Consider the following 12,436-nt stretch of genomic DNA (forward strand, 5'->3'; position numbering starts at 1 on the left):
TTGCCTCCAGAAGTTGTGAATGCTCCAACTCTGGAAATCTTTAAGAAGAGGTTGGATAGCCCTTTGTTTGAAACTGTATAGGAGTCAGAAAGGCTTGGCTTTGCACACGGATGTGAGGATCTAGTTGTGGAAATCAACCAAGTACAGCAATCAACCAATTGACATCTCAGAAGGCACCGTCAACTTAATCCATGATTACTGGATCAATGGAACAATGTGTTCCTCTTAGCTATTATTTTGTTAGAAGGTTTACTAGTAGGGACAGGGTGGCCTAGCGGGTTAAGACATTGAATTTGTAGACTGGAAGATCGACAGTTCGAGACCCAAACACTGCACGATGGGGTGAGCTCCCATTTCTGTCTCCGCTCCCGCCCACCTAGCAGTTCGAAAGCATGCAAATGCGAGTAGATAAATAGGTACCATTTTGGTGGGAAAGTAAGTGTTTCCACATGCCTCTGTGTAATGTTATGCTGGCCAAATGACCACAGAAATGTCTTTGGAAAATAATAGCTCCTTAGGCTAGGAAGCAGGAATTAGCACTGACCCCTAGAGTCGGACACGACATTTTTAAAGATCCAACTCATCTTTTGGCACCCTATTTTTTTAACTATTACCATCTGGCAGGCGGTACAGGGTAATAAAAACAAGGACAAATAGACTGAAAAACAGCTTCTATCCCAGGGCAGTAACTATATTGAATTCTATGGTGTAGTGCAATATTAATGGAATATCATGGGTTTTCAATTCAATTGTATAGAATGTGAAGGCGGCATGTGTTTGATGGCATTTACCATATTTTTCGGAGTATAAGACGCACCAGAGTATAAGATGCACCAATGTGTAAGATGCACCAAGATTTTGAAGAGGCAAATAAAAAGAAGACCTCCCAAAACAACCTGTTTTTTGCAAAAACAGCACTATTTTTTTGTCAAAAAAAGGGCATGCATAGCTTTTAGGAGGCTTGTAGAGTGCTCCTGGGAGCTGGAGGGGGGGGCAAAAATGAGCAAAAAATGCCCCCTTTTTCACTCATGTTTGCCCTCGCCAGCCCCCAGGAGCACTCTGGAAGCCTCCTAAAGGCTCTGCACGTCCATTTTTGCAAAGGGGGCAGGGTTACAGGAGACCGAAAATGCTGTCTTCAGTGTATAAGATGCACCCAGATTTTCACCCTCTTTTTTGAGGGAAAAAGGTGCATCTTATACTCCGAAAAATACGGTAATTTCATTGTACGAGGTGCAATGACACTAAACTAAATCAAACCAAACCTTTCTCTGTTTTTTTGTTTGTTTTTTCTGCTATAGCAAAAATCAGATTTCAGCAGCAGATGAAATCTGCTGATTTTTATGGATTTTTATTAAGGCTCTCCCCCCACCTACCCCATTTCCCATCTAATTCAAGCCTTCAAGGAATCAAACTTTAAATGTGCGGGTTGAGGTTGTAGAGGAAAAATATTACGTTACAAGAAAATGCTTTCATTTAGGGGAAAGAAATAATCATAAAACAACCTCTCTTCTCTATTTTATGCCTTATTCTTCTAGCAGCTGTTCTGTTCCCGGAATGGCATCTTTACCATAATGATGTTCTTACCGAAACAATAACGGCACAAACAATAACTTTGAATAAACAGTTTTGTTGTGCAAAGGGTGCCCTGGAAAGCATTCTGAAGGATGTAGCATGGAATGCGTCAACATTATACACAGAAATTGAAATCCAACTCCTTTCATTCTCCCAGACTTTTTCCTGTAAAATAGTTTTTTAAAAGTGGGTTCAAAAACGCGACGACTGGCATATTTTTCATTGAGCGTGTTACTGTTGCTTCTTCCATGCCCCTATCTTATTTGGGTCTGGTTCTGTCCCTTCTCTCTCTGCTGCTTACTTTGCTAAATGGGTCATTTAAACCGTGACCCGTCAAAAGCACGAACGTCATAAGCGCGCCGACAACAGCGCGCTGACAACAGCGCGCCGACAGAAGCGCGATTTCATTTAAGGTAAGATTTACAGTTAGGTTTAGGGTTAGGTTTAGGGTTAGGTTTAGGGTTAGGTTTAGAGTTAGGTTTAGGGTTAGGTTGAGGGTTAGGTTGAGGGTTAGGTTGAGGGTTAGGTTGAGGGTTACATTACAGCGCGCTTCTGTCGGCGCGCTTTTGTCGGCGCACTTTAGGGCTAATTAGTCGCTCATTCGTCGCACGGTTTTGTCACCGTGCTTTAGACACCGCGGTTTAGTCAGGCGCGCTTTTGTTGTGCGCGCATTTGTGGTGGAACCATTTAAACTAGGAGTTGTCCAGAGCTTACAGTAGGTCTGATTTTTTTAGCTTGTTTTAAAAAGTTTGAACAACTAGCCAGAACAATCTTGAACTAAATATACTCAAAACGGGAGAAATGGTGGTAGACTTTAGGAGAAACCTTCCTATACTACCTCCTCTTACAATACTAGACAACACAGTATCAACAGTGAAGAACTTCAAGTTTCTAAGTTCTACCACATCTCAAGACCTAAAACATCAAAAAGGTCATCAAAAAAAGCACAACAAAGGAAGTTCTTTCTGCACCAACTCAGGAAGCTCAAACTGTCCAAGGAGCTTCTGATTCTCTTCTACAGAGGAATGATTGAGTCTGTCATCTGCACCTCCATAACTGTCTGGTTTGGCTCTGCAACCCAACAAGACAGACACGGACTTCAGAGGATAATTAGGTCTGCATACTGTGCGAGTCAAAAAGAGGGCTGTGAAAGTATCTACAGACCCCTCACATCTTGGACATAATTTTTTTCAACTTCTACCCTCAAAAACGATGCTATAGGGCACTGCACACCACAAGAACTAGACACAAAGACAGCCCTGCCACATGGCATTATTCTGTTAAATGACTAATTCCCACACCACTGTCAAATTATTTACTAAGACTGTATTACTATTATTCTGCTCATCTTTCCTAGTACCTAACTCTTCCCACTTAAGGCTATAATCATGTTCTTTACGATTTATATTGTTTTATTTGTTTCCTAGTATGATTTGATTGCTTATTAGGAACCTATGACTATCACTAAGTGTTGTATGATTCTTGATGAATGTATTCTATTTTATTTTTCTTTATGTAAGGTGAGAGCTTAGGCACTAAAGACAAATTCCTTGTGTGTCCGATTACACTTGGCCAATAAAGAATTCTATTCCATTCCATTCCATTCCATTCCATATTTTCTTTTCTTTTCTTTTCTTTTCTTTTCTTATCTTTTCTATTCTATTCTTTTCATTTCTTTTCTTCTCTTCTCTATTCTATTCTATTCTATTCCATTCCATTCCATTCCATTCTATATTCTATTCCATTCCATTCCATATTTCCTTTTCTTTTCTATTCTATTCTATTCCATTCTATATTCTATTCCATTCCATTCTATTCTATTCTATTCCTTATTTTCTATTCTATTCTATTCTATTCCATTTCATTCCATTCTACATTCTATTCTATTCCATTCCATTCCATATATTCTATTCTATTCTATTCCATTCTACATTCTATTCTATTTTATTCTATTCCATGCTATTCTATTCCATTCCATTCCATTCCATATATTCTATTCTATTCTATTCCATTCCATTCCTTATTTTCTTTTCTGTTCTATTCCATTCCATCTATTCTATTCTATTCTATTCCATTCCATTCCATTCCACATTCTATTCTATTCTATTCTATTCCATTCCATTCCATTCTATTCTAGGCTATTCTATTCCATTCCATTCCACTCCATCTATTCTATTCTATTCTACTCTACTCTACTCTACTCTACTCTACTCTACTCTACTCTACTCTACTCTACTCTACTCTACTCTATTCTATTCCATATTTTCTTTTCTTTTTTTCTATTCTATTCTATTCCATTCCATTCCATTTCATATTTTCTTTCCTTTCTTTTCTATTCTGTTCTATTCTATTTCATTCCATTCCATTTCATTCCATTCCATATTTTCTCTTCTTTTCCATTCCATTCTAAAATGCCTCTCACATAGTTCTGGCGAAACTTGTCTCCTGCTGCTTCTGGGGAAACGCAGTGCCGTAATTAAAAGCTTTATTTCCTTTCTTCTTCCAAAAGGCAAATCCCATCCTTTGCTCAGGTTCTCGGTGTTCCTAAAGCACAAAAGGGTACTTACAAGTGCCACCCTGCTTATAAAAGCAATGTTTCTGATGAACTAAAAGGGATTCATAAAGGAAACCTGGCTGAGAAGGTGTGGGAGGGACTGTTCCTTCTTTCAGGGACAGATTCAAGAGTTTGGGATATAGCCAATGTCAGCCATACCAAACGGATCCAGGAAATGGACTGTGGCTAGGTATAGATCAGGGGTGTCAAACTCGATTTCATTCAGGGCCGCATCAGGGTTGTGTTTGACCTCAGAGGGCCAGGGCGGGCGTGGCCAGCTTGACACCACTGGTGTTGGGGGCACCTCTGGTGACCCAAGTGGTCTGCAGTGAAAACGGGCTCCTGAGCTCCGTTTCCAGCTGGGGCAGCTTCCTGCAACCCTTTGCCAGGAGAACGGAACATGGGAAGGCCGCACACAGCCCTCCCAAGCTCCATTTTTGCTGGCAGAGGCACGGCGGGCTGATCCTTTGCTGTTTCCAGGGCAGCCCTGCGGGCCAGATCTAAGCACCCCGCGGGCCAGATCTGGGCCCCGGGGCCTTGAGTTTGACACTCTTGATATAGCTAATTCTGATTTTTTTTCCCCCAGAAATGTCCTGCAATATTTCAAGAGCCGAGGTGGCGCAGTGGTTAGGGTGCAGTACTGCAGGCCACTTCAGCTGACTGTTATCTGCAGTTCAGCGGTTCTAATCTCACCGGCTCAAGGTTGACTCAGCCTTCCATCCTTCCGAGGTGGGTGAAATGAGGACCCAGACTGTGGGGGCGATATGCCGACTCTGTAAACCGCTTAGAGAGGGCTGAAAGCCCTATGAAGCGGTATATAAGTCTAACTGCTATTGCTATTGCTATCTCTCACCTTTTAAAAGGAATACACGCAATCCTCGGCTTTTGACCACAATTGAGCCCAGAGCCCAGCCAGAGAGTTAAGTGAGTTTTGCCCCGTTTTACGACTTTTCTTGCCACAGTGGTTTAGTGAATCGCTGTAATTGTTAAATTGGTAACACAGCTGTTAAGTGAATTTGGGATCCCCGGATTTGGCTTATCAGAAGGTCGCCAATGGGGATCGCATGACCCTGGGACTCTACAACCGTCATAAATAAGAACCAGTTGCCTAGTATCTGAATTTTGCTCACATGACCATGGAGATTCTGCAAAAGTCGTAAGTGTGAAAAGTGGTCATAAGTCACTTTTTTTTTCAGTGCTGCTGTAGCTTTGAACAGTCACTAAACGGAGGGTTGTAAGTCGAGGACTACCGGCATCCAAAATTAAATTGAAATACATTATATTGATTCCCTAATTTTAGCATGAAATTCGAAGTCATTTTAAAATAAACCCACTGATGTCACTTTAAGACACCTGGCAACTACAGAGATCCACAAAAGAGACAGATTTTCCATCTGTGGCTGAATCTCTCTCTCTTTTTTCCCACTGCAGCCCAACCACACAATCTCTTTATGTGGGGATGGGAGAAGTGATAGGTATGGCTCAGTGGTGGGATTCAGCCAGTTCGCACCCATTCGGGAGAACCGGTTGTTAACTTTCTAAGCAGTTCGGAGAACTGGTTGTTGGAAGAAATCTCCTTTTGTTTTTTTTCCCCACTTTACAGGGCTAATCCTGTAAGGAAGGCAGGAAGGAAACATTCTGGTGTTGTTTCTAGCCTCATCTCTATTGACCTGCTTACAGAAATTGCCCCTCCGGTTAACCACACCATTGAAAATTACATTGTAACAGCTAAGGTGAAGCGCCCATCGACCTGAGTGACATTGAGTTGGCCACGCCCACCCAGTCACATGACCACCGAGCCACGCCTACCCTGCCTCTGACACAGAGCCCTTGTCTGAGCTTTCCCTAAACTCCAGGACTGGCCCATGTTCCTCCCCAACCTCCTCACTGTCTGACTCTGCTGCCAGCTCTGCTGGCCATTGGTGGGCCACAACATAGAGCTTTGTTGCTTGCCAGAATATGATGAGGAAAATTGACTTAGCATTCCTTCTGCTCATCATCCATATTTCACTGGGCAGCCCTGCCAAACCACTGAATCTCCCCCGGTCCTTCTCTTTTCGGAGAAGTCTTGGTCAAATTGTGACCACATCTGGACCCCAGACACCTTGCTAAACTTAGCACACATTCAGATGCACATCTGGCTGAGAGTTCCTATAACATTGACAATAGAGCATAGTTTTGGCAATATTTGTTTCATAAGAATAATGGCGAATATCTTACCGTTTCATAATTCTTGCTTGGAAAATTTCTCCATTTGAGGATTATAGCCTTCTCGCAGATGTAAACACACACACACACTCACACAAGAAACTAAATATTCAAATGGTGGAGATTGTGGTGAGGACAAATAGCCACAGACAATAAACACATACCGAAGAAAAGTATTAAATAAACGACAATGTTTCCTTAGGACTATTTGGTTTCCTCACTGTAAAGAGGAATAGAACTCGTTCCACAGAAATATTTGGCTTGAAAGAAAGGAATGAATATTCAGATACGGTTACAACATTTTTGAAGGACAGTATTCTTTGTTCCGTAACTCAGACTTGGATGAGGGGATAAATGGGGAACTCATCAAATTTGCAGATGATGCCAAGCCGGCAGGAATAGCCAACACTCCAGAAGACAGGCTTAAGATACAGAAGGATCTTGACAAACTTGAACATTGGGCACTATCTAATAAAATGAAATTAAATGGTGAAAAGAGTAAGGTTCTACATTTAGGCAAGAAAAACGAAATGCATAGGTACAGTATAGGTGGTACCTCGCTCAATAGTAGTAACTGTGAGAGGGATCTTGGAGTCCTAGTGAACAACCATTTAAATATGAACCAGCCATGTACAGCAGCTGCCAAAAAAGCCAACACAGTTCTAGGCTGCATAAACAGAGGGAGAGAATCAAGATCACGTGAAGTGTTAATACCACTTTATAAGGCCTTGGTAAAGGCCCACTTGGAATACAGCATCCAGTTTTGGAGGCCACGAGGTAAAAAAGATGTTGAGATTCTGGAAAGAGTGCGGAGAAGAGCAAGAAAGATGATAAGGGGACTCGTGGTTAAAACCAGTGATGGGATTCAAATAATTTAGCAACCGATTTTCTGCCCTAATGATTTCTTCCAACAACCAGTTCACCAAACTGCTCAAAAACTTAGCACCCAGTTCTCTCAAAGTGGTGCGAGCTTGCTGAATCCGACTGGCTAAAACATATGAAGAACTGTTGCAGGAACTGGGTATGTCTAGTTTAATGAAAAGAAGGACTAGGGGTGACATGATAGCATTCTTCCAATATCTCAGGGGTTGCCACAAAGAAGAGGGGGTCAAGCTATGCTCCAAAGCATCTGAGGGTAGGACAAGAAGCAATGGGTGGAAACTAATCAAGGAGAGAAGCAACTTAGAACTGAGGAGAAATTTCCTGACAGTTAGAACAATTAATCAGTGGAACAACTTGCCTACAGAAGTTGTGAATGCCCCCAACACTGGAAGTCTTTAAGAAGATGTTGGATAGCCCTTTGTCTGAAGTGGCATAGAGTTTCCTGCCTGAGCAGGGGGTTGGACTAGAAGACCTCCAAGGTCCCTCCCAACTCTGTTATTCTATTCTAAGAAGTCTCCAAATTTGGCAACTTTTAAGACTTGGTGGGTTTGGATGGATCTGAAAGATGTTAAGTTTGGGAGACTGAAATGCGTCTTCTAATTTTCTGCATCTTGGCCTCTAATTTTCTTTTCTTTTTTTCCGGAATTTGAATGGTGGGGGATGATGGTTATCTTTTTCATCATAGAGTGCCCAAGGTTGAGATGGATTGTCCCTCCTCAGTTGGATATTAAAAAGTGCTCCATTTACCTCAGAGCTACACGTGACAATTTGGACTTCAAATTGTAATGATTATTTTTTTTAACCTCTTGAGTGTTTGTGTCTTCAGTTTTGGCCACTGGAAAGCTCTGTAAGTCTCCCGTTTAACAATATGGGTATTCCTCAACTTACAACTGTTCATTTAATGACCATTCAAAGTTACAGTGGCACTGAAAAAAGTGACTTATGACCATTTTCCACACTTAATGACTTTTGCAGCATCCCCCTGGCTGCCTGATCGAAATTCAGATGCCTCGCAACTGGTTCACATTTATGACCGTTGCTGTGTCCCGAGGTCACGCGATCGATCCCTTTTTGCGACCTCCTGACAAGCAAAGTCAATAGAGAAGCTTGATTCACTTAACAACCGGATTACTGACTTATCAACTGCTGTGGTTCACTTAGCAACTGAGGCCAGAAAGGTCGTAACATGGGACAAAACTCACTTAACAAAAGTCTTGCTTAACCACAGAAATCTTGGCCTCAGTTGTGGTCGTAGATCGAGGACTACCTGCATTCCATTAAATGACAGGGCTGGATCCAGATAAAGGCTTCGCTCTAAGATAAGTTGAGATAGAGGAGGGGTCTCACCCCTTTAGGTGGCTGACAAATAAAAAGATCTCAATCTCCTTGCCATCCATCTCTTGTTCTTGTTCTTTTTCTATCGTTTTAAATTTTAAAATTGCACAGTTTTAATAATTTATTTATATATTCATCTTTTTATAATCTGTAAGCTGCCCAGTCCCTTATGGGGGAGATGGGTGACATAAAAAGATGGCTGATAGAGATAGATAGATAGATAGATAGATAGATAGATAGATAGATAGATAGATAGATAGATAGATAGATAGATAGATGATAGATAGATAGTAGAGATGGATGAGTGGATAGATAGATAGATAGATAGATAGATAGATAGATAGATAGATAGATAGATAGATAGATAGATAGATAGATAGATAGATGTGTAGGTAGGTAGGTAGGTAGGTAGGTAGGTAGGTAGGTAGGTAGGTAGGTAGGTCGATAGAGATAGAGATAAAAGAAATGGATAGATGGATAGATATATAGACAGATGATAGATAGATAGATAGATAGATAGATAGATAGATAGATAGATAGATAGATAGATAAATAGGTGATAGATAATGATAGAGATAGAGAGAGAGATAAAGATAGAGAGATATTGAGATATTGAGATAGATAGAGAGATATTGAGATAGAGAGATATTGAGATAGAGAGATAGAGAGATATTGAGATAGAGAGATAGAGATAGAATGATAGATAGATAATAGATAGATGATAGATAGATAGATAGATATAGAAATAGATGATAGATAATGATAGAGAGATAGATAGAGAGATAAAGATAGATATTGAGATAGAGAGATGGAGATAGATAGATAGATAGATAGATAGATAGATAGATAGATAGATAGATAGATAGACAGACAATAGAGAAATAGATGATAGATAATGATAGAGAGATAGTGAGTGAGACAGAGAGAGAGATTGAGACAGAGAGAGAGAGAGAGAGAGGGAGAGAGATAGAGATAGATAGATGTCCTTTAATTATCAGATGTTAATGAGTTACTCCTTAAAAATCGTGGCACTGATTGAACTGGTTGATCCTGTTAAACATACGGCTGGCTATTCCATGGTTTCAAATCCGATCCCTAAAGTACCTGAAGTGATTTCTCCATACCTCCAAGAAACACAGGCCATTTAATGGGTAGCCTTCTGGTTTGATAGCTTTCAGTACAATATATGTTTGTTTGTTTTTCATATTTTAGGACAAGAGTCAAGGATTAAGTTTTGTCCGAATACACGCACCATGGAACGTACTGAGCCGAGAAGCGGAGATTCTGAAAATCAAGATGCCCACTAAACGAGTAAGTATGGATCAATTCCGTTTTTTTTTATCACTTTTGAATGTTAGAAACAGAGGGAAGTAGCAGATAGAGGTCCACAGGGTATGGTCACAAAAGACAAGCTGGAGGCCATAAAAGTGTGTACTAAACTTCACTTTGTGATGACTTCCCCCAGAGGCTTGTCAGCTCGGAAGAGGATGAACCACTTCCAGGCACATCTGGAGGGGAATTTGTTGACGGCTCCAAGCAGCTGTCCGAAGGGTATTTGGCCCAAGCACAGCTGCAGCAGGACAGCCCTGAGGCTTCAGGTGGAGAAAGCACGCAGCTGCAGCCAGTCAATGAAGAGGAAGAGGAACTGCCTTCTGCACTGATCCAAAAACTCATAGGGCAAAGCAAAGGCAGGAACAGAGTGTCAGGCCTGCCATTATATTCCTTTTAGAATTTTTGGCCTGGCACACTTTTCCTGGGGGCTCGTCCGGGATCCAGAGGATGTCAGCCTGATCGCTCGTGAGGAGGCAGCCTCACCCCTTTTGATGGGCTGCACTGGAAGCTTTGCTATTTAGCACAGTGGACACTGGGAGACTATGCTGGGAACAACGTGTTTGTTTCCTTGCTGTGGGTTCTTGCTTTGAACTTCATTCGGATTGTGTCTCTTGCCTTTGCCTATGGATTTGCCTTTGTCTTGGGAACTTGCTTTTGTCTAGTGGAGTGGACTCCCCTTTGTCTTGAGGACTAGGGTTGGCTTCATTTGAGTAGCCTGTGGAACTCATTGGGGCTGTGCCAGTGCAGGGAATTGCAGGGGAATACCAATTCAGGCTCGGAACCCTTAATAAAGACTCCTGACATCTGTGGTGTGTGTTTGTGTGTGTCCATGTGTGAGAGAGACAGCACACACTCGCACATAAAAAAACAGGTGGAGCTTTGATTGAACCTTTGTGATTGTCGTTGTCATGCCTGCAAACTGTTTTTTCATTTTGGACTTCACGCCTGCCACACTTTCTACTGTGGGAAACTGGGAGGGAGGATTTTGTGGAGTTGGGTGATATGTAGCCATAATAACATTCTTCTTAGAAATTCAAGGTCATCCTTTGTCTCTGCACCTAGCCGGAACTGGATGGGTGGAAGCCGCCAGCATGGCAGTGGAAGAATGGACCATGTGATGGACGTGGGTGTTGGGGCAGGATCCTGAATTTTCAACTGGGTGGGAAAATCTGGAAGCGTTCAGATTCGGGTTTTCCCAGATGTGCCAACATGGCTTTTAGTAAATTGCAACTTTGAGGAACTTCTAGCCTTGGAGTGTTATTTGCTTGAGGATGCTATTTAGAACTCTTGACAGTCATTTTTGTAGGTTCCTTTAGGTCAGTGGTGGGTTCCGGATCCCATCGTAACCGGTATGGCTTTAGGCAGTGGAAATAAACTTCTGGAGGAGAGGAGTTGGGAAGGTAGAATGTTGGGTAGTTTCCAACAGTTTTCCTTGTGTTCATCTAAGCATGTGGTGGCCTAGAGGTGGAGCTCTTGCCTCACAATCAGAAGGCTGTGAGTTCAATCCTAGGTAGAGGCAGATATTTCCCTCTCTGGGCATGATGAGAATATATCTGCTGGATATAACTCTGCATTGGTGACAGGCAGGGCATCTGGCCATTAAAACACTCTGCCATCTCCATTCAGTTGCTCAGACTCCACCCTGCAAGGGATTATGGGATCATTAAAAGAAGATGATGATCTAGCCACACTTCTGGAGAAAAGGAGTTGGGAAGATAAATGGTTGAGTAGACTCCAACAGTTTTCCTTGTGTTCATCTAAGTTGTGCTTTAACTGTTTTTCCCCCCGTTACTCTCAAGCCAGTCCAATTTTATTAGGAGATTCATTTGGGGGTATATCTTACCCCCAATATCTTGATTATGGATCATAAGGCTAGTTTGACCCACAGATCACTTCCATCAGACCCTGATGCTAATAGGAGAACTTTTTATTCACGTCAGGAGGGCCAAAGAGCTGATTTACTCACTCCTGCCATACTCCTAAACAGAATAGGGCCAGCCATTCTGTAAAGCTGGTTGTCAAGTCATAAAGCACCCCTGGCCTGCTCTCGAGTTGCCATAGGCAGGAGGAGGGGAAAACTGATGAAGCAGTACAGGAGCCACAAACAGAAGCACATTCCATGCATACCATTCTCAAGGCTGTGTCCTGGGTTACCTGCAAAAGCCGGAGGGACGTGACCTTTAAAGCCTGCAAAAGTGCTCCTGTTGGAGAATGTGATTTATGACACACCCTGGGAAGGGGGGGGGAACAGGGTCGTAGATGAGCTGCAAACTATGTGGTGCAGAGTTGACTTCTCTCGGGTACGTGCTGACATTTGTTGCTCCTAATAAATAACTGGATTTCTTTTGAAACTTGGCTCGAGGCTCATGAGTTGATTGGGGCACCTGTCGGAACCCTGACACTGGTAGAAGTGCATTAGAGGAGTGATAGTTGTAGTCTAACCTGTGTCATTTAAGGCTGAATTCAACCAAGTGGTGCTAAGTTCTAATGACGAAAAGTATATTTTAGGCTGAGATGCTAGTTGATGTTTCACAGATCGTCACCAATGTATGA

General features: G+C 42.1%; 1 protein-coding gene across 1 annotated transcript in view; it reads left to right on the top strand.

Annotated features, from left to right (window-relative positions):
• The window catches only part of ANO2 (anoctamin 2), a 151,395-nt gene that overhangs the window by 37,931 nt on the left and 101,028 nt on the right, over nucleotides 1-12,436 (top strand). Inside the window, exon 4 of the mRNA XM_087722261.1 lies at nucleotides 9,764-9,862. Within this exon, the coding sequence (XP_087578387.1) occupies nucleotides 9,764-9,862 (99 nt within the window). The remainder of the gene's footprint in view (nucleotides 1-9,763; nucleotides 9,863-12,436) is intronic.

Source organism: Thamnophis sirtalis, unplaced genomic scaffold (assembly GCF_051295495.1).
Source record: "Thamnophis sirtalis isolate CommonGarterSnake01/CBP01778 unplaced genomic scaffold, rThaSir2_p1.2 scaffold_9, whole genome shotgun sequence".
NCBI classification, from domain to species: Eukaryota; Metazoa; Chordata; class Lepidosauria; order Squamata; family Natricidae; genus Thamnophis; species Thamnophis sirtalis.